The sequence below is a fragment of the Cydia splendana genome, chromosome 23, assembly GCF_910591565.1.
Source record: "Cydia splendana chromosome 23, ilCydSple1.2, whole genome shotgun sequence".
In the NCBI taxonomy this organism is placed as follows: Eukaryota; Metazoa; Arthropoda; class Insecta; order Lepidoptera; family Tortricidae; genus Cydia; species Cydia splendana.
Genome location: NC_085982.1, coordinates 3,358,936 through 3,380,875, shown reverse-complemented (window position 1 = coordinate 3,380,875; position 21,940 = coordinate 3,358,936). Strand labels below are relative to the sequence as shown.

Below are 21,940 nucleotides of genomic sequence, written 5' to 3'. Positions count from 1 at the left end.
TTTTGGTGATCATTCAATATATTTGGTATTTGAATACAATTTGAAGTGCAGTCGTAATTAAAATGGTGGTACTTTTGTATTTTTAGGCCTTATTTTTTTGGTGTTCAGTAATTTTTTTTGGTAAGCATGATTTTTTTATTTAGGGTACCAAAGTATTTTTTGGTGGTCATTATATTTGTAGCCTTTTTTAACTGTATTAAAGAGGGACAAGTCGTCTATCTAAAATATAAACAATGTTTTTGTACATTCTAGGGACATAAAAGGCGCAAACATCTTGCTAACGGAGTGCGGGGATGTGAAGCTGGCGGATTTCGGGGTCTCAGCTCAGATCACGGCCACCATCAACAAACGAAAGTCATTCATCGGGACGCCATATTGGATGGCGCCGGAGGTATAATAGTCCACACTGGTAACTGACAATGTGTCAAATACCCAATAGTCATCATTCGCTTGCCCTTTTCCCAACGCTTGGGGTTGGCGCAGCTATCTTTTTCCTCCATAACCACTCTGTTGTTCGTTATTCACCTGTTTTCTTTTTATTTCACCTCTCACACAGTCCATCCACCTTTTCCTTGGTTTTCCATTCCACATTTATTACCTGTTGCGTCACATGACTCTCATCCTTCCGCATCATATGCCCGTATCACGCTAGGCGATCTGATCTTAGTTTTTGTAAAGATTGTATCTGTACTATCTGTCTGTATATATATTCATCGATCTCAACAAACACTCAATTTGATTAATATTTTGTCAGAGCTATTTATCTTTTTTTCTGCACAATGTGCCACCATTCCACGGCGCATTAATAAACTCCTCTCCAAATATAATTTATATTCGTTTCCCAGGTGGCAGCAGTGGAAAGAAAGGGAGGTTACAACCAGCTCTGTGACATCTGGGCGTGCGGTATCACCGCCATAGAGCTGGCAGAGCTCCAGCCGCCCATGTTCGAGCTGCACCCCATGCGGGTCCTCTTCCTGATGTCCAAGTCGGGCTTCAAGCCGCCGCAGCTGAAGGAGCGGGAGCGCTGGTCGCAACTGTTCCACGCTTTCCTTAAGTTGGCGCTTACTAAAAATCCGAAGAAGAGACCCACAGCTGACAAGTTACTTCAGGTACACATTGAAATAAAATGTAAAAAATTACGTGACACGGCGTAATTGGACGAGAGTGTAAAAACATACCTTTATAGTGACACCCTATTACTTTACAGACACTGATATTTTTATAAATTTTTTGATCCCTGATAAATAACCATATAGGCTAGACTGGTTACAGTCTGTCTGGAAGAGTCATGGCATATATGGGAACCAATACATTTTACGACTCTTCTCTTTCCGCTCAGATTCTAGATGCTTTAGTATTACAATGGGATTTTACATAATTTTATAGTGGCAGCCAAATTTTCTGTGCGATTATCAAGTTGGTTTTCTTCAGCTGATACTGTTGATACTGTCTACAGTTGGACCAGCAGGAAATCAATTCATCATGGCATGACCAAGTATGATGGCCCACGACTCTCAGATATGAATATTCGACATGAAACAGATTTTTAATTGCTATTATGTTGTCCATAGCACGCGTTCTTCCACCAAGAAATGAACAAGCGTCTTGCAATAGAGTTGTTACAGAAGTACTCCAACCCGCCCAGCGTGTGTAACTCGGAAATGGATGATGATGGGGTAAACGATTTTTTTTATATGTCTTGCCCTCCTCTCTCTTCTTCCTCTCCTTATAATGCCAATACTCAGTGTAACAAAGATACTGGGTTAGTTTTTTTTTGTAGTTTTCTAATGGTTTATGTAATTTAGGGTCAGTTGCACTAAACCGTCTGTTACCGTTAAAGCGTTCGCTAAATTTTATTGCATGGGAAGTTTCATTGATCTCTGCTGTGTGACGTTCATTAGTCTGTTAACTATGGTCGGTGCAACTGGCCTTTAGATTTAGACTATTGCAGAACTCAAATTTCTTACGTCGCTGTATAGTTTGTCGATTGGTAACTGGCCCCGAACTGCTAATCCTTTGTCTATTGTTAAGTAAAACCGCACATGCTACTTACCTGCAAAAAGGGTCTTAATTATTCTAATTGGCACCTGGGCGCGGGCTAGTCCAACGCTCAAAAAACCAGCGCTCTCCGATAACGCGCCTTTTTTACGCATCTGGATGATACATTTTAGACTGGTTCGATTCGCCAGCACTCAGTAACCGTAGAGAATTACACGACCCTTTTTTTACAGGTAGAGGCACGTGCGGTTTTACTTTACAATAGACAAAGGATTAGCGGCTCGGGGCCAGTTACAGATCGAAAGACTATACTAGATCGATGAAGTCGGCCGTGATGCCTCTGGTTTTCGCATCGTCTATGTGTGTCTTTAAGGTGTACTATACACGGTGTAACATGAGGAAACCGAATAATTTTAACAGCGTATTCCTGATTATATTTAGAGACAAAAATGTCCTATAAACTTTTTTGAAATTCGCCTAGTTTCAGAGATAATTATAATTTAGAAATAAACAAGTTTTTGTTGTTACATACTGTAGGCCTTTTTGATGATGATCATACATCGGATTCTTGGGGGCAAATTGTATGACGGATAGGGATCCCGTCATACAATTTGCCCCCTAGAATCCGATGTATGATGATGATGTTGCTGCTATGGGACGTAGTCTAAATATCCTTATTGATAGATGTCAAAAAGTGACAAGTAACACTTTGCAAAAAGTAGGTTTTACGAAACAAAAATGTAAAAATCAATTTTCAATGACAAGTTTACCCACAACATTTATTTTTTATGTACAAATACATTCAAAAAATTGAAAAAAAAACAAAACAAAAAAAAAATTTTTTTGGCGAAATTGACCTAAACTTATATTAAACTAGACGGGCCCGCACTCCGCTCGCGTAAATGTCTTTTGCTTATTGTAAATTAAATACGCATCGGAAGCGATAGTTTTTATGCTCTAGTTCTGTTCTCATATTTAGATAATAGATTTAAACAGTTTTTTCTTATCATACGTGCGTCGTATTCGAGATACGTGTCAATAACTTTTTTAGAAGTTTGTAAGGCGCCATCTCGCTTCTTCGCTCGTTTTTTATCCCGTTCTGGTTTTTCAATTTTATATATATGATTTTTTCCTTCTTTTGACCTCAGAAATGCGTGGTTAAAATTATTCGGTTTCCTCATGTTACACCGTGTATGTGTCCAAAATTAATTTCCTCATTCTTTTGATCGCAGGCCGTCTCAAACGTACCACAGCGTATCGCGTCCAAGCACACGGGGCGCGGGGTGGGGGTGGGGGTGGGGCGGCGCGTGCTGGAGCAGGCTGCCGGCCGCCCGAGGTCGCTGCTCACCGACCACGTGGTGCCCACCAGGGACCTCTCCAGTGGACGTGTGAGTATTAAAGCTACCTCTCTCATCTTCGAAATCTTTAAAGCCGATTATTAAAACCACGAAATTTTAGTTTTTTTCTAAAAAGTTAAAAACCATTGAATTTTTAGAAGAGTCACCGATCTAACCTGACCCGATGGCTTCTAAAGGATGCCTTTTTCAAAAGTTTAGAAAATTTAACGGTTTTTGAAAAATACGCGTTCGGTCAAACAAAAATTCGGCAAATTCGGGGTTGTGACATGTTACATTCGTTTGGTAGACGATGACTGTTGTTGCGTGTTTCGTGGTACAGTCAACTGTAAAAATATAGGTGCACAAATCTACTCAAAAATATGTCCCATAACTCTTACTATGTCAGCGAATTAAGAACTATGTGACATATCTTTGGGTAAGTTGTCTACACCCATATTTTTACACTTGACTATATAAAGGGCATTAACATTTGAGCCGCCATTTTGTAATCAATTCTGTTGGACAACTAATATAGTTTTATATCCCTATTCAGGTCCGTATGGAAGAAGAGAGAGCTGCACGTAGAGCAGGCTACGACGATTCTCCCATCATAGACCTAGACGCGGATGAAGACCTAGGTCACGGAGCAGCTAGGGCCCGCCTGCTCAACTTTACTGACGAGCCGGAACGAGCTGACACTGTCAAACGAGGTGAGGATACAGAACAAGTTAAACCATATAAACAGGTTTAGCAAATATCGCACTAGATGGCGCTGTACCCGGCGTCGCGTTTCTACATCGCGCTAGCGAAGTTTTAGCAGGCTACGATGACTCTCCCATCATAGATCTAGACGCTGATGAAGACCTAGGTCACGGGGCAGCTAGGGCCCGCCTGCTCAACTTTACCGACGAACCGGAGCGAGCTGACACTGTCAAACGAGGTGAGGTGAGGCTTGGTGATACAGAACAACAAGCTAAACCATATAAACAGGTTTACCAAATATCGCACTAGACGGCGATGTACCGGGCGCGGCGGTTTCTACATCGCGCTAGTGAAATTGTTATTGGGATAAATTAATAAATTATGTTACTTTATTTTTTGTGCATCTACTGGCAATAAACTATTCTTATTCTTACATCTAGACTATTACAAAAACAGAAGCTGCTAAAACTAAGCTAGGTACAGTCAGCAATACCTGCTATTCGCTTAGCATCTTTGCATACAAACTTTTATGCAGAAGGGGGTCAAGGGGGGTTTTCTCTGCAGCTGACTGTACCTTATAAAAAACCGGTACGCGACTACTTTACAAACCCCCTAAGATAAATGATAGATACGTGTTTAATACAAGTGTTTGATAATTGCAGTAAATGGTAGCGGCATTAGTCGAAAAAAAGAAGAAGACTATCTTCTTCTTTACCACTCATTATTCTTTTCTTATTAAAAATACAGTTTCAGTGCACCACAGACAACCGAGCGAAGATTGGAGCGTGAAATCTCTCATGACCTGCCCGAAACACAACCCCCACACTCCAGAAATGGCCAACGACACTATGCCCAACAGCGAAAAGTGAGTAACCCACAAATTCACAATTTCCAGCTTCATTCTTTTATTTATTTATTTACTTTAATTTCGTTATTATGTTATAGCAAGTGGTGTCGGGTGATCACGGGTGATGATATTATGAGAATGAGTCTGAGGTATATTAAAAAAAAGTTATTTTTTGTTAACATTTGTTGCGGTTATTTTCTAACAAAATTTTGAAGCGTTTTTTGACGATTTTCATTGTGTGTATCAGGTTTTTAAGTTTCGAGTGTCATATATGCACTATGAGTAGATATACAATGTTTTAAAAATGTGTTTTTTCGTCTATACGTGCATGTCTTGTCTCGTTTTCTATGTTTGGCTTTTCGTTATAAATTTTTGTCTGTTATTGTGAAATATGAAATTTGTGCGAGGTAAGGTTTGAAGTTGTGATAAGCGTGAAAAGTAATTTAAAAAGTTTTGAAGATTTTGCAGTGAAAATGTGTTTTTATTGTTTTTTGTTCTAATATGGTCTGAAGTCATGCTCTTTCCCTGTTAGTTATTATTTTTTTTCATTGTAGTTGCATGGTATAGTGACTACAATAAACTATGAACTTTCTTAAACCGATTTTACTGTTAGGATCCTTTACAGTTCTTGTATGTAATTCAAATGAGTGTCTCAATATAGAGTTAACATTTAAGTAACGGACACCGAAAAAAGGGCCTTGGCAAAGTCCTGCTTAGAATCAAAATACTATTTTTTTTCCATGCATGTACCAATGCTATTCAATCTATTTTTTACTTGTTTTTTTTATTTATTCTATAATCATTTTTTTTACTTTAAATGCAGCTTAAAACTAAATCGGTGATTTTCATGTAAATAAAACAATATGTATTATACCAATTTATCAATTGTGTCTCCAGCCGACGGTTCTTTTGGCTACTATTTTTAATCTCAAAAGGGAGGGGGAAACCAGCAGCCCTTGGCGACACCCATGTAAAATTATTGTGTTTTTTATGCCTTTGTTACTATAGAATAGAAGCTGTTATTTGAGTTGTTATTAAAATAAATCAGCCAAATTTTCTAGTTCTATTTTGTCAATTTTCGCGGCAAACTTCAGGCCATATGTTAACTAGGTATATTCGCGCGCGTGTGCACACCTCTGTATGTCGTCTCGTTTGTTTTAGGAGCCTCTTGCAATATATAGACGAAGAATTAATGCTCAGGTAAACCGGACACCCGCATGTTCCGCATGTATGTGTGTAGATAATAGCTGTTCGGAAACTATATTATAACTTTAAAACTACGGTTAACTACTCGAACATATTAAAACAAATATTTGTTAACAGGTCACTCACGTAGTTTTGCTCGACGTCGTTCAATCAATTATCTATGTTAATCGTCATTTGTAGTTGCCACTATGATATTTCCAAAATAAAATTATGTAAATTGAAATGGTCAAAGAGTTGTCGAAATTACGTGACTGCTTGAAAATATTTTCAGTTTTATTTAATTTTGAAGTTACTACCCTTTGGATGTCCGCTAATTATTAATGCTTAAAAATGTTTTGGGACTCGTATATTGTTCAATCCAGCGTGGTTTTGTGTTTTATAATATTTGTTTGTTTTATTTTTGGCTGAAAACGAGTTGTATTTTTGGAACTAATCTGTTTACAGACACTAATAAATTTAACAATATAAAATTGTATAAAGTGATTTTGGTTTACTGTTAACTATATCACGAGTAAAAATATTCGCTTGGTTTTTACCTAATGATTATAATTTGTTTTCAAAACTCTAGAAAAACTGCAGCCACTTTTCACTATTCAGTTTACTATATATCTCTTGCGGTATGTGATTGAAATCAGTAGTCCAGGAAATAGAATTGAATGCTTTGTTTAAAAGTAATTTTGTCAGTACTACTTACACCGGCTATGCGACGCTTAGGCGATTTACACATTGTTAAGTACAGATGTACTTCATAATTGTTCTCCATCGTATTTTCTCGGAAACGTTCGTATTTGTCATGCACTTCAGTCAACCTCAGCACTTTTTGTACCGAGACTGGCTGAATGAAATAGCAAGACACGTTCGTACGTTTCTGTGAAAATACGATGGAAAATAATTATGCACTTCGTCTGTATGCATTTGCATGTACATGCGCTTGCGGGACATTTTACTTATCCTCCTATGGCCCAGCCATACAAATGAAAAATCCAGAATTTTCCACTGAAATTTGAACCTTTAGTGCAGGGAATAGAGTTGAAAATTGGACGAAACAAAACCAGTGTGTGCATCGCCTTACTGGTAGAATACTGGCATAAATTAGTACTTTCCGGACAGCTATGGTATAATATATGTAATATTGTTATATGATTTATACGTTATGAGGATTTAATGTATGTAGTTTTAGAGCATTTCATAGAGGATTTGTGTTTAGTCATAGTTAATAAATAATAACACACGCTGAAATTATTTGTTATTTGTTTTTGTATAATATTTTATGCAATGGAATATAAATAGACAGCAAGCGCTTTATAACACTGAACAGTTTTTTTTATTTAAATAAAAATCTATTTTTTAATTAGCATAATTTTTTAGTGCTTGCTTAGACGTATTGTCCAATAAAAGTTAATCAGTAAATCCCAGGATGTATTGAAATATGCAAATTTTACTCTAAAATCCAATGTCGTCCATTTTCAAAATTATCACCATTTTATATCAATTTGGTCAACCACCAGCACCACTTGTTATTTAACACCAATAAATAAATTAAAATGCTTGTTGAATAAATTGTGTCTAACAGCACAACGCAAGCTTTATTAACCGCACTGCTACCCCGAGCTTAAAAGCTAAAGTAAAGACGCCGAGCGCGAAGAATTTCGTACATTGACCCGCCATTTCTTATCTCTAACACACACGCATAATTATATTGCTGTACCCCTCGCACAGTGGCATTGACCGCCAGCATCATGGACGTTACAGCAATATAGAGATATTACAGATGTATTGAATAATCCTTTGGCATCGTATTTTCACGGAAACGCACGAACGTGTTATGCTATTTCAGTCAGTCTCAGTACAAAAAGTACTGAGGTCGACTGAAGAAGCATGACAAATACGAACATTTCGGAGAAAATACGGCGGCAAAGGATTATGCAATACATCTGTAATATCGCGCATGAAATCGAGTAAGGAAATGAAAGGTCAATGTACGAAATTTTTCGTGCTTATCGTCCTTGCTTTACCATAAAATTCTACCAACATGGTAACTTTGGTAATTTTCGCAGGGCAACACTACCGATGACAGCGGACACCGCAGCCATGTCGCAAGCGGCCGGCCTGTCGGTTCACGATCAACATCTATCACAATGTATCCAGCTAAAACAAAACTTCTTAAACAATTCTACTACTAACATATACCAGAATCTAGCTTCCAACTACCAAACTCCTATAAACGCTTCTAGAGTATCTATAGACGATCCGCTATGTAGACGAATGGGGGAAACTGATATAATGTTCGCAGACCAACCGGGCAGCGAATCCATAGTTGAATCACCACAGATCAGAAACTCTAACTGCGAATGTGGTCTATGCCCCAAACCGGAACCCAGAGACAATAACACTTTGAGCGACTTACAGAGATCTGTCGCTTCTAAATGCTCATGCGACGCTTGCAACTCCAACGCCGACATATTAAGTTACTACAGAAATTGCTCGAATCATAATTCTGACTCTGGCATAGTTTACTGTGATACTTGTAAGAAGCAAAAGATTTCTATATCCAACTTTAAAGCGCTACAGATAGCTAATAGACTCCAAATAGCGGATAAAGTCGAAAACGGGTCGACGTCAGACGACGATCTATGTCGAAAAATCGATATAAGTATGACAGATGACACACACGAACACAGGAAGCGACATAATAGACACAATTCTGAGTCTACAGTCGGTATAGATCTAAGTCAGTTCTGTCAGTGTGAGTTGGAGAGTAGTAAGAGGAAGACGTCGTCTGTGGACGAGATATTCAAGATGGCGGAAGGGGATGTGAAGCAGGAGGCGCCGGAGGAGGATAAATATAGCCAGAGGCAGAGGAGTCTGTCGGACAGCCAGAGGGATAAAGCCAAGGTCGAGACGAAAGGTGAGCTCGTACACTTTAGTTTTCAGTTTATAATTTATTTATTCTACATGTTCAAAGTTCAATTTGGCATAATTTCTGACACCGTTATGCCTTATAAAGGGTTTGATGTACATTTCAGCCCTGGCCACCCCCCCGGTGCCCCCCCGGCGAGCCCGCGCTCGCGCGCCGCCCCGCGCGCGCACGCCCCCCCGCCCCGCGCCCAACGGCCTGCCCCCCACACCCAAGGTGCACATGGGGGCCTGCTTCTCCAAGGTATAGTACTAGTGCCCCGGTGCCGCCCCGGCGCGCACGCCCCCCCCGCCCCGCGCCCAACGGCCTGCCCCCCACACCCAAGGTGCACATGGGCGCCTGCTTCTCCAAGGTATAGTACTAGTGCCACGGTGCCGCCCCGGCGCGCACGCCCCCCCCGCCCCGCGCCCAACGGCCTGCCCCCCACACCCAAGGTGCACATGGGGGCCTGCTTCTCCAAGGTATAGTACTAGTGCCCCGGTGCCGCCCCGGCGCGCACGCCCCCCCGCCCCGCGCCCAACGGCCTGCCCCCCACACCCAAGGTGCACATGGGGGCCTGCTTCTCCAAGGTATAGTACTAGTGCCCCGGTGCCGCCCCGGCGCGCACGCCCCCCCGCCCCGCGCCCAACGGCCTGCCCCCCACACCCAAGGTGCACATGGGGGCCTGCTTCTCCAAGGTATAGTACTAGTGCCCCGGTGCCGCCCCGGCGAGCCCGCGCCGCCCCGCGCGCGCACGCCCCCCCGCCCCGCGCCCAACGGCCTGCCCCCCACACCCAAGGTGCACATGGGCGCCTGCTTCTCCAAGGTAACGTTCTATACCCATTTATGATATAAATAATCGACAAATGTTACAATATAAAGGGTTATTAAAAGTATACTTTTGCCATAAAAGCGACGGGGAAATGACGCATACTTTTTTGTCCATTTCGGCAAAAAACGAAAGCGACAAAAATCAACAATAGACGTATTCAGATATTTTGAATTATTTTCGTTTATACATAACTTGAAAATAAGAATTAAGTAAATAACTTCAAAACCTTGTTCATATGAATAATAATAACAGTACTACTATAGGTATTGAGGACGAGGGTATTAGATGGTCGGTGAAGGAGCGCTTTTTCAATCGGCTCACAAAAGTCCTTAACAGTCTTTTGTCAGGAGGCAACAAAGTGCGCGCCTTCAACGCCTGGGTAATGCCCCTCCTCACATACTCCTTTGGCATACTAAGGTGGACTCAGACCGAGCTGGACGCCCTGGATCGGAGGGTCCGATCACTGCTCACCACACATCGCATGCTACACCTACGCTCGTCAGTTATGAGATTGTACATCCCACGGAAGTGTGGAGACCGAGGCTCCCTAAACGCCAAGGATCTCCACAACCGCAAGGTGTACAATCTCAGGAATTATTTCCTTAACAACGAGTGTGGGATGCATCGTGATGTGGTGGCAGTAGACAGGAACCTCACGCCGCTCTCCTTGGCAAACGAGAACTGGCGCAAACCTGTGGTACTAAGTACTGCGGATCGCAAGGCGGCATGGGAGAATAAGGTGCTACACGGGCGGTTCTACAAGGCCCTCACGGGACCCGATGTGGACCTGCTCGCGTCGGTGAACTGGTTACGATTCGGGGACCTCTTCGGAGAAACCGAGGGTTTTGCCTGTGCAATTGCGGACGAAGTGATGATGACGAACAACTATCGGAAATATATCCTGAAGGACGGTACGGTCGACATTTGTCGGGCATGCCGCCGTCCCGGAGAGTCACTCAGGCATATCATTTCCGGTTGCTCTCATCTTGCTAACGGTGAGTACTTGCACAGACATAATCTCGTAGCCAGGATTATTCACCAGCAACTTGCTCTTCTATACGGCCTTGTGGACCGCGAAGTACCATACTACAAGTACTTACCTGCACCTGTTCTCGAGAATGGTCGTGCCACGCTCTATTGGGATCGATCTATCATCACTGACAGGACTATTGTCGCCAATAAACCTGACATCGTGCTGATAGACCGATCGCAGCGCCGGGCCGTGCTCGCCGACGTCACCATCCCCCATGATGAGAATCTCGTGAAGGCCGAGAAGGACAAGTCCAGCAAGTACCTAGACTTAGCTCATGAGATTACCGCCATGTGGGATGTTGACTCGACGATCATTGTTCCGATAGTTGTGTCAGCGAACGGTCTCATAGCGAAGAGTCTCGACCAACACCTAGAGAGACTCTCGCTGGGTGGTTGGATCAAGGGTCAGATGCAGAAGGCGGTGATCTTGGACACGGCGCGGATAGTCCGCCGGTTCCTCTCTCTGCAGCCCTGACCACCGGTAGCTTGGGCCTTGCCCCGCTGCTGGCGGCACCCTAGGTTAGGTTTTTTATAATGTGTTTATATAAATTTTTATTGTTTTGTAAGTGTTTTTATATTTTACTTTTATATTCATATTATAAAATAACCTAACTTAAGATGAGAAATAAATAAAGAGAACAGTACTACTAACGCCACCTAGTGTCGGACAGAAAACAACTGACCAATTATACACTTTTAACATGCGCGTCTTGCATATCTTTCTCAACAGAACGGTTTTTCCCGAATAATGTATTTTGTAATAATATAAAGTAAATTTCAATCTAATAAATATAAAAATTAACTATCAACACAAACAATAATCTCATCTGACAAATCGTCGCTATACTTACTCAACCTCATTTCTGCAACAATCATTTCAATCAATCAATCAATCAAAATATACTTTATTCATGTAGGCCTAGCAACAAGCTCTTATGAATCGTAATTAATCTTAATCTAATTATCAGAGCAATTTATTGATGTTAATATTATTCCATAATAAAATTGGATTATTATACATATCAAATTTAACACTAAAAATTTCACAAAAGGATCGTCAAACATTAAAAAGATTGTATAAAAAAATACTAGTCTAGAATTTCTAGAATAAAATCTAAATGTCAAAAAAAAAGCATAAGTAACAAAAGAAGTAGATAGTATTACATCGGAATATCCATTTCCTCATCATTAATCAAATATGCCTAATAAATAAATAATCATTTCGAATAACAATTAATCCCACGTTGTAATATCATTCATGTAGTCTTGTGTGGTATAATAAGCTTTAGAAATAAGTTTACGCTTTACATAATTCTTAAATTTATTAATAGATAATTCAGTAATATGGTTTGGAAGTTTATTATAAAATCTTACACAATTACCCATGAATGATTTTTTAATTTTATGGAGCCGAGTGAAGGGCACTGCGAGCTTATGTTTATTTCTAGTATTAATATTATGAATTTCACAATTTTTCCTAAAATTTACAATATTTTTATGTACATACAGAATATTCTCATAAATGTATTGACAGTGCACTGTCATTATGTCAATTTCCTTAAATTTATCTCTAAGTGAGTCTCTATGGTTCATTTTGTATATTGCTCGAATAGCCCTCTTCTGCAGAACAAAAATGGTATTTATCTCTGAAGCACCGCCCCACAGTAAAATACCATATGCCATAATGCTATGGAAGTAACTAAAATATACTAATCGAGCTGTTTTCACGTCAGTTAACTGACGGATTTTGCTCACTGCAAAAGCTGCAGAGCTCAGTCTATTCGAAAGAGTAGCAATATGGGGACCCCACTGGAGTTTAGAATCTAAAGTTATACCAAGAAAAACTGTACTATCAACTAATTCCAATTCCTCATCCTTCACAATGACACTTGTTTGCACATGCCTTACGTTACTACTAGTGACAAACTTAATACATTTAGTCTTTTTCTCATTTAACAATAAATTATTAACATTGAACCAATTTACTACTTTTGAAATGGCATTGTTTACATCATTGTAAGCTTGTTGCTGTCGTTTAACTTTGAAAATAAGTGAGGTGTCGTCTGCAAACAATACTATATCATGGTGGGTCTTAACAAGGAATGGCAAGTCATTTATGTAGATAAGGAACAGGAAAGGCCCCAATATTGACCCCTGTGGTACACCCATAGAGACCAATGACCCAGGTGATCGCTGTCCATTCACATCGACCCTTTGTATTCTACCATTTAAGTAGGACTTAAGTAAATTCAGTGCCGATCCTCTAACTCCGTAATAATGAAGTTTCCTGATTAATGTTTCATGACAAACACAGTCGAAGGCCTTAGATAAATCACAGAAGACACCTAAAGCATCTCGTGACTCCTCCCAGGCATCGAAAATATGCTTAATTAGCTCAACACCGGCATCGGTTGTTGAGCGACCCCGTGTAAAACCAAACTGCTTATTATGCATCAAATTATTAACGTTAAAATGTCGTACTAATTGAGAAAGAACTAATTTTTCAAAAATCTTGCTAAATGTTGGTAGCACAGATATCGGTCTAAAGTTAGTGGGGTCAGAGCTGCTACCAGATTTAAATAAAGGAATTACTTTACTATATTTCATTAGATCAGGAAACTCGCCGCAATCAACACTGTTGTTAAATATAACTACCAAGTCAGGCGCTACAATTTCTACTAAGGATTTGACAGCATGGACAGAGACTCCCCAGAGGTCATTAGTTTTTTTGACATTAATTGATTTAAACGCCTTTATTACATCTGAGGTACAAACATGTTCAAAATGAAGGTCTCCACAACACTCTGGAGCGTTATGTTTTAATAATGTAACAGCAGATGAGGGTGATGAATTTAAATCCTTAGTTGTGGATACTGGTACCTCGGTGAAAAATTTTTCAAATTCTGTAGCTACTTCTAAATTGGAATCTATAATTTTGTTATCAATGTTTAGTTTAAGCTCTTTAATTGTGTGTTTAGAGCGACCAGTCTCCACATTTATAACTTTCCAGGTTGCTTTAACAATGTCGGAACTACTTTTTATTTTCTGACTTAGATAATTTCGCTTAGCTATATGACAATCTACTTTAAACTTCTTCGAATACTCCTTCACATGTTCTTTAAATTCATCACTCTGATTAAACCGCCGTTCCTCGTATAAGGCATACAGTTCACGTCTTCTTTGATGTAAGTCCGCAGTAGCCCACTCACTAAAAACTGATGCACCACTAACTACGACCGATTTTGAGGTGAATTTGAGGCCGATTTGATGGAAATGTCGCTTTTCTTTCATTCGGAATACGGGTGTTTTTGTCATCAAATAAGTGTTGCAGATACGAGGTTGAGTAAGTATAGCGGCGAAATACTATGCAAAAGAAAGCATCAATCAAAGCCAAGAAGTGTGTTTCAATTTACTAATATGTAATTATGTATTGCAGGTGTTCAACGGTTGTCCACTAAGGATAAATTGCACTGCGTCATGGATCAACCCGGACACAAGAGACCAGCACATACTGATTGGTAAGTGTGCCAACCTGATATTATCGACGCGAGATCGTTATACGGTCAGCGTACATTGAAGGCAATATTTATTTTGTATGAAAAATCGGAAGTTTAAAGAATTCATAATTTTTAACATATTCCGAGTGTTTGCTTTATAAATGTCAAAAAGTTTAATAACGCCTATGCTTTTCAGGTGCGGAGGAGGGCATATACACACTGAACTTGAACGAACTTCACGAGACCGCGATGGACCAGCTGTGTCCACGGCGGACGATATGGCTACACGTCATACAGGACGTTTTAATGTCGCTCTCTGGTAATATACTACTTTATTATACCACACCTTTTAGAAACTTGAACAATATTGTTTTCAACAACCCCTACAAGAAAATTTAATAATACTATATTACTTAATTATGTTCGGTTGAAGGACCTAAAAATGTATTGGATTATGTCTAGGTATATAAATATGTATGTAAATAAAACATTAGTTCAACAGGTCAATTAATGTTTAATATCATAAAATTTCATGTCATAATTATTCATATGTTTATAAATCTCAATTTTAGTGAGTCCGAAAAGTTGTTTCCTAGTGAGTTTTATACCGCACACTAATTATTCTATCTTTTTGTTTACAGGCAAAACGCCATCTTTATATCGGCACGAGTTGCTAGCACTTATTGGTGCGCGGGGGAACAAGTCATTACGAGTGTTACCGCCTCGTCTTCTGCCGCGGCGGTTCTCTCTCACCACAAGGGTGCCAGACACTAGAGGTACGTAGGGTAAATCGCCAGTAACTGGCCACCCTAAACTAAAAATGAATTCTGTTCACCTATAAACTGAATTCATTTTAGTATAAGGTTTCAATAACTGACCAGCCTTCAATAGCTAACCACCTTGTATTAAAATAAATTCTGTTGATATGTGAATAGAATTCGTTTTTAGTTTAGGGTGGCCAGTTACTAACAGGTGGCCAGTTACTGGCGAATTACCCTATTAACTATAAAACTCCCGTGAGACTAAAACATATTAAAATTATTTTTAACGGGTCACTCACGTATTAATATCTAATCTATTCGGCTTAATAATACGTGAGTGACTCGTTCATCTTAATTTTAATAGGTACGTATTACTCCTTTATTTATACAGGGTTGAAAAACATAGCCATATTCTGTCAAGACAGAAGACATCTTTTCATCAAGTCAAGTCAAGTCATCAAGACAGAACACAAGAAGATATCTTTTGCATGGAAAACTTCGATGTGTAATTGGGTGTATAATACTGGGCATATTTTGTGGTCGTCTTTAGTATATAATTTTTTTTTGTAGTGTTTTTATATAACATATACAAGATGTATAATTTTACTGACCATGTACCGACTTTATAATGTTTTAATACCATCCTATGTAAAAATGAACAGGAACGCAACAAAGATATATGAATATTGTAGACATTTATGTAACTTCTCAAAATCTTTTAAAATAATTCTAACAGCCTATGCTTACCACGTGTTATATATGTTACAGGGTGTATCCGTTGCGCGGTGGCCCGTAACCCATACAACGGCTACAAGTACCTGTGCGGAGCCACTCCTCATGGTCTCTTCCTGATGCAGTGGTATGATCCGTTGCACAAGTTCATGCTGCTCAAGGTACGACACTATTTTATTTTATTTATTTATTTAAGTAATTAAAAGGTCGGGGGCTCAAATCCCGACTCGTGGTAACGAGTTTTTAAGAACGAAATATCATTTGATATTTGGGGGTTTTAAGAAAAAATGGTACCATTTACTTTTTTTCGAAAAACCATCAACTTTTGGGTTATTTACGAATACATACTATTGAATGAGACGAAGAAAAAATGTGTTCCCAGTTTTTCATGCAAATTTTGGGTGCCAGTTTTGTAACGGTCGATACAAAATGTATGTGAAAATGCGTTACAAAACTGTCATTTTTTTTGGACACTCGTGATATTGAGTAGAAATTACCCAAAAGTTGATGGATTTTCGGAAAAAAGTAAATGCCTATAAAAAGTAAGTGAAAATGCCCATTTACCAGTCGCTTTTTACCGGCAGAAAATGTCCCATGTTTATCTGACAAGTGTCGACCACACAGAGTTTTTTATGAGCTTTAGGAAATTGCCGGCCGAGTTTTATATAAAATCGAGGAAAGTGAGGCCGTTTATTATTATAAGACCGGCATTCCTATTCCGGCTGAAGTATGTATAGTTATTTGAATAGTTATAATGAATATGTTTGTTACTATTTCCAGAACATAGACTGCGTGCTGCCGACCCCGCTGCTGGTGTTCGAGCTGGTCATCACGCCGGAGCTGGAGTACCCGCTGGTGTGCGTGGGCGCCACCCGCCGCCCGCTGCGGCTGTGCTTGCTCAACATTAACTCTGGTAGATACTTATGTTTGTTTTAAACCCTCGATCTATTTGATATCGGGTCAGCAAAGAGGATTAAAATATAATTCTCAATACTTTAATGTAGGAGTTGAGGTGTTTAGACAATCAATCTTATTTTTGTAGTTTGCAGCGTCTCAGTCAATTACCAATTTTAAAATCGCTCTATAGATGCCGTTACTATAGCCCATTCGCACACCAAACGAACATTTTAACTCTTACGAGTTTTACTTCGCACTTACGATTTTTTTATTGAAATTTTAACAAAATGTACAACACTGTACCTTAATTTAATGTTTCGCCAAACGGTGAAGCCGATTTGATTACTATCAGACTTTACTGATTATGGGGGGCTATCTTAACTTGGGTCTGGTATGTTCGACTAACCTCATCTCTGTCGCACATCGAGGAAATACCTACATGAATAGTAACATTTGTCTTGTATGGCACAGGTGCAACCTGGTTCCACTCAGACGAGCTGAACATCTGCGGCGGCAGCAACACGGTGGTGCCGCGCGGTGAACGCTTGCACACTCTGCGGGCCGTACACCAGATAGACAAGGATACGGTAAATATATTACTAGTAATATTATACTATTGGAAATGTGCGCATTGGAGTGTCTGCCATTTTGTGCTCTAAATCGTAAACTGAAAGTTGACATAGACTTAAAGCTTATAAGCAAAGAACTGTTGATGTGTTGCACCTTACAGTTCAAAACAGGCCAGCTCCCTTTGAGGACCGTGCGTTGGACGGTCTGATCTAATTTACGATTTTTGTTAAATATATTTAAAAATCTGTGGTCTTCTGTCGAACATTTACGCTACCTCGCAGAAATAAAAGCATAGGAGTCAGGCGAATTTAATTTATAATTGTACGATTGTTATCCACGGATAAAAAATACTGCTTCGGAATATATTAAAGTGGCCAACAATTTCAACTAAAATCTTAATACTACCACAGAATAAATAATGGTACTACCGTACAGAAAGGACACTTCCTACAAAACCGAAGTTTGACAGCGATTCAGGGACGAATCATGCTGTCCCTTTCTAATGTATGGCACTATCCCTTTCGACTATTTAGGGTTGTCAAAATTCAAGTCATTATGCAATGCTGAGCCGAACGGAGCCGAGTTTGCCCGAAGTCAGGAGTGCCTCTCCACTGATACTACATATTGTTGTAGGTGTTGGTGTGTCACGAGAACGTGGTTGACATAATCCCCGTGTTGCCGCCCGCGCTCGACACGCGACGGGAGGACGAGAAACGGAAGAACAAACTGCTGCCGAGGATAGAGTTCGACTTCAATATTGACAGCATATGTGAGTACATCATTCATTGTTTTTCAGAAGGGTGGTATTCCACATATCAAATTTCCTTGTCCAATTAGTATTTTCGTCTTACATTTGGCTTAATGAGAGAATGAGACGCAATGACATTGGACCAAAATATTGGACAGATGGAATACCACCCTTAGATTCCTTAGAAATCGGACAGGCTATACCCCGAGTTAAGAACTTTCATTACCTGCCTTATGCATTGTACTAATAAATGTCACGAATAAGCTCGCGGTTAGTACTTTTGATTTTATACCTTATTTCCATACCTTAAGGCAAAAAGAATAGATAGTATAGAGGGGTCCTGTCATTGTAAATTTTGTAGTCACTGTAAATTTACTGCCATCTATCGACACACGACTAAAACTCAAAATGAAAACGTATATAGTTATCAAAAAATGTATATATATGGATAAATAATTTTATTATTTTTATATTATTTTGATCCATGTTCATTCACTGATATCTATGTGTTAAAATTGTTAAATATGAAACGGTGTCGTCACGCCATCTAGCCGAGGATAGGCTAAAGGTGTGTGCGGCATCTATTCGAGAATGACTTTTACTTGAATTTTGAGGCACGTTTTTTCCTTAGACTTTATCCGTCTTATACGAAGTTACATATGTCTTTGCTTAAGGTGAATTATTAATTGAGCGCGCCAGTGTAAGTGGTTTACCCAATTTGCCGCTAGATGTCGCTGCGCTACTCCAGTGGATATCGTACATCGCGGTGTTAAGATTTTTCCTGATTCAGTGACCCTCTCCGGACTCGTTTATTGGGTTATCGCTTCTCGGCCTTTTGGCTAAGATCAAAGTGTAGTATCTGTTCTTTTCAGCTTAATATCTGAAAGTTCCCTCACTGAGGGACCAGTATATTAAACTGATTTTTGTAAACCGACGGGATGTTCGGGGCTCGCTCCACTCCCGTCACGGGTCGGCCCGGCATTGCAGTGCCGCCGGGAACGGCCCACATAATACCTTGAAAAATAATTATCCTGTCTGTTAAGAGTGGAGTTGTACACTGATTTTAGGATTTTGCGTACGGGTCTTATATTGCCCATATTCAAGTTTAAAAAAAAAAAAATTTATAACAATTTACGTTTGTTTATTCAGTGTGCCTGGCGGACTCGGTGCTGGCGTTCCACCGGCACGGCGTGCAGGGCCGGTCGCTGCGGCACGCCGACGTCACGCAGGAGATCACCGACGAGAGCCGCGCGTACCGTCTGCGGGGGAGCGACAAGTGAGTGACATATCTATGAGTTTTTATGCATAGATGCGACTTTTTCTAAGGAAAAATAGATTTTATAATTGTTGTTAAACAGCTTTATTCTTCTAAATGGGGTTTTTTCCGATTTTTTTAGTTCGATAAAGTTTGAACTGAGTTCGGTATTTTGTACAATATTAATTAACACTATGTCACCATATGACCTAAAAAAACTTCGTCTGAGTTACGAAAACTGCTCTTCAAATCAATTAACTTTTATTCAAATGCAATGTAAAAAAAAGATTCCTAAAAAAAAATTGTTTTTTAAATGAATTTAAAACCCTGTTTCTTCTTGTCGAAAATAAAAGTTGGAAGATGCCCCTAACATAGTTCTCTGGGATCCAAGAAGTTATTTATGTATATCAAACAAGCTTATTAAAGCATACGCCTTGTTTCCAGGGTTGTGGTGCTGGAGTCGCACTTGCTGCAAAGCAACACGCTGTCCGGCGACGACGGGAACGACCTCTACATACTGGCGGGGCACGAGGCCTCCTACTAAACACACATATATTACATTGATATAGGTAACTAACACCCATGGTAGAGACAGACACACATACACGGACTGCAGGCAGACAGGTGACGAGACAGACTTTGTAGTGTAATAAGCACCTACTAGGTGAAAAAAAGTAATCAACATATACATACTCCTCATTAGGTAGTGTACTAACTAGGGTGTGACTCAACTCATGTAATTACGGTAAAAAACGAACATACAAATAAATTGTTGGATACTATAGTTCGTATTTTTTAGCATTAGAAAAAGACTACGCGATCTTGACGTGTCTTTTAATTGAAAAACGCTTTTTAGTAACTATTACTTATGAAAGCAAAAGAATGTAAAAAGTATATGATTCATAATTGTTACATATTTTGATATTTGCCGTGACTTATTTTTAAAAGTGTTTTTCATTAAAAAGATACGTCAAGATTGTTTACCTTTTTTCTAATGCTAAAAAAACGAACTATAAATATACTGGGACAAGCCACGCCTATACACAGCGGACATACACGTGAATATAGTTGGTTTTCCTTTTCATATAAAAATACTACTAATATTATATGCACCCTTTACAGTACATACATGTAAAAAAGGCCTCCTATAACATTACAGTTAATTATGTTACTAATTATTATTACATGATTGGACAGATGGAATACCGCCCGAAGGTTTTCAGTGAAACATGTCTGCTTGCCATTGAAGAAGTTAAATGAAATTGTATAATTTTGTTCTGATTTTTGACCAATAATGCAACAGAATGTACAATCCTTGTAGCACTGCCATGTAAGTCGACCATTCTATTGAATGTTATTAATGTGACGGTTTCAAGAAAAAGGTACCTACCACATTGTCAGCTATAGATAAGCTCGGGGTGTCTTATTGAATCTACGGCAGGAAAGCCTTATTGACAACCAAAAATAAGATAGGTTGCCTTTTGCTTGAAAGGCCAGGTCACACCGGATGCGTGTGCGTGACGTGCGCGTGCACGTACGCGTCCCGCTGCGTTGTAGAATATGAAAACTCATAAGAGAGGCCACACCCCTTGCGTGACGTGTGCGTGGCGTGCGCGTACGCGTGACTTGCACGCAACGCAGCTCCGACGAGACAAACCGGCTGCGTGCTGCGTGCACGCGTCCACGCAGCGGAGCGGCAACGTCGCTTCGTTGCGTGCAGTGATGACGTTGTATTTACCGGCGTTCCCTATGAGACGGCGAACCGAGCAGGTTCGGACACGCACCGCTCGGTGCTGCATAGGTGCTGTGCGTGTACACGCGCGGCTCTCTTGTATTTATTTACCACTCGGCCGGTGCGCATGGAGGTTTATATAATGGATTGCGAAATAAATATTGAACTAGTGCGCAAATACGAATGTATTTATGACAAAAAACAAAGATTATAAAAATTCGACGTATAAAAGCTTGTTATGGGAACAAATCGGTGTCGCAATTGGAATAGTTTATTGTCTTGTGTATTTTGTGCGTGCGTCGTATAATAATTTTATTCTCGATTATCTCGATTAAAATAGGTGACAAATTTTTCCCTAATTGCAATTGCGGCATTAGGTGACCTTGCATTTGTACGACGCAAAGGCAATTCTAACAAAATTGTGCAAGCAGCATTGTTGCAGCCTTTGTAACGTGAATGGCTTTTTCAATATGGCATTCCATTGGTCGGGTTACTATCAAATGTACCTTATCGCTAAAGGACAATATAGCTGAAATGTCTGGATTGTGTTATGTCTTTGTGACAACATAGACATAAATGCTAAATGCCTCTTTAGCAAAACGTCTGGATCTTAGAATGTTACAATTTAAAATGACCTAGCAGTTTACTAAGTACAGTTTTGTAAGTCCTTTATCTTCGAATGTCTTTATTACTTAATATACATAAACGCTAAAAAGTCTGTATTGTGTAATGTCTTTTTCACTAAATGGAATAAACGCCAAACGACTCGTTAGCAAAACGTCTTGATTTTGATATGACACTTGAAATTAAAACCTTCCCGCGCATACTTTGTATTGTAAACACATTATATTACATTTCCAGACGTTTTGCTACTAACTCGTTCTGTGTTCACGTCAAT

At 39.7% G+C, this 21,940-nt stretch overlaps 1 protein-coding gene and 1 non-coding gene across 2 annotated transcripts in view; both read left to right on the top strand.

The window, feature by feature from the left end:
* LOC134801885 (mitogen-activated protein kinase kinase kinase kinase 5) overlaps positions 1–19,935 on the top strand; it is a 59,287-nt gene extending 39,352 nt beyond the window's left edge. Inside the window, exons 4-22 of the mRNA XM_063774538.1 lie at positions 253–391; positions 846–1,109; positions 1,572–1,676; positions 3,231–3,386; positions 3,889–4,045; positions 4,785–4,902; positions 4,983–5,033; positions 6,046–6,084; positions 8,148–8,998; positions 9,117–9,250; positions 14,287–14,368; positions 14,544–14,666; positions 14,989–15,123; positions 15,877–16,001; positions 16,621–16,753; positions 17,209–17,324; positions 17,941–18,076; positions 19,205–19,331; positions 19,755–19,935. Coding sequence (XP_063630608.1) covers positions 253–391; positions 846–1,109; positions 1,572–1,676; positions 3,231–3,386; positions 3,889–4,045; positions 4,785–4,902; positions 4,983–5,033; positions 6,046–6,084; positions 8,148–8,998; positions 9,117–9,250; positions 14,287–14,368; positions 14,544–14,666; positions 14,989–15,123; positions 15,877–16,001; positions 16,621–16,753; positions 17,209–17,324; positions 17,941–18,076; positions 19,205–19,331; positions 19,755–19,854 — 3,091 coding nt within the window. The 3' untranslated portion in view covers positions 19,855–19,935. The remainder of the gene's footprint in view (positions 1–252; positions 392–845; positions 1,110–1,571; positions 1,677–3,230; positions 3,387–3,888; positions 4,046–4,784; positions 4,903–4,982; positions 5,034–6,045; positions 6,085–8,147; positions 8,999–9,116; positions 9,251–14,286; positions 14,369–14,543; positions 14,667–14,988; positions 15,124–15,876; positions 16,002–16,620; positions 16,754–17,208; positions 17,325–17,940; positions 18,077–19,204; positions 19,332–19,754) is intronic.
* Positions 18,875–19,067, top strand: LOC134802043 (U2 spliceosomal RNA). Its single transcript, XR_010145802.1, has one exon. It is a non-coding gene; the product is annotated as a U2 spliceosomal RNA (small nuclear RNA).
* Positions 19,936–21,940: the final 2,005 nt, after the last annotated feature.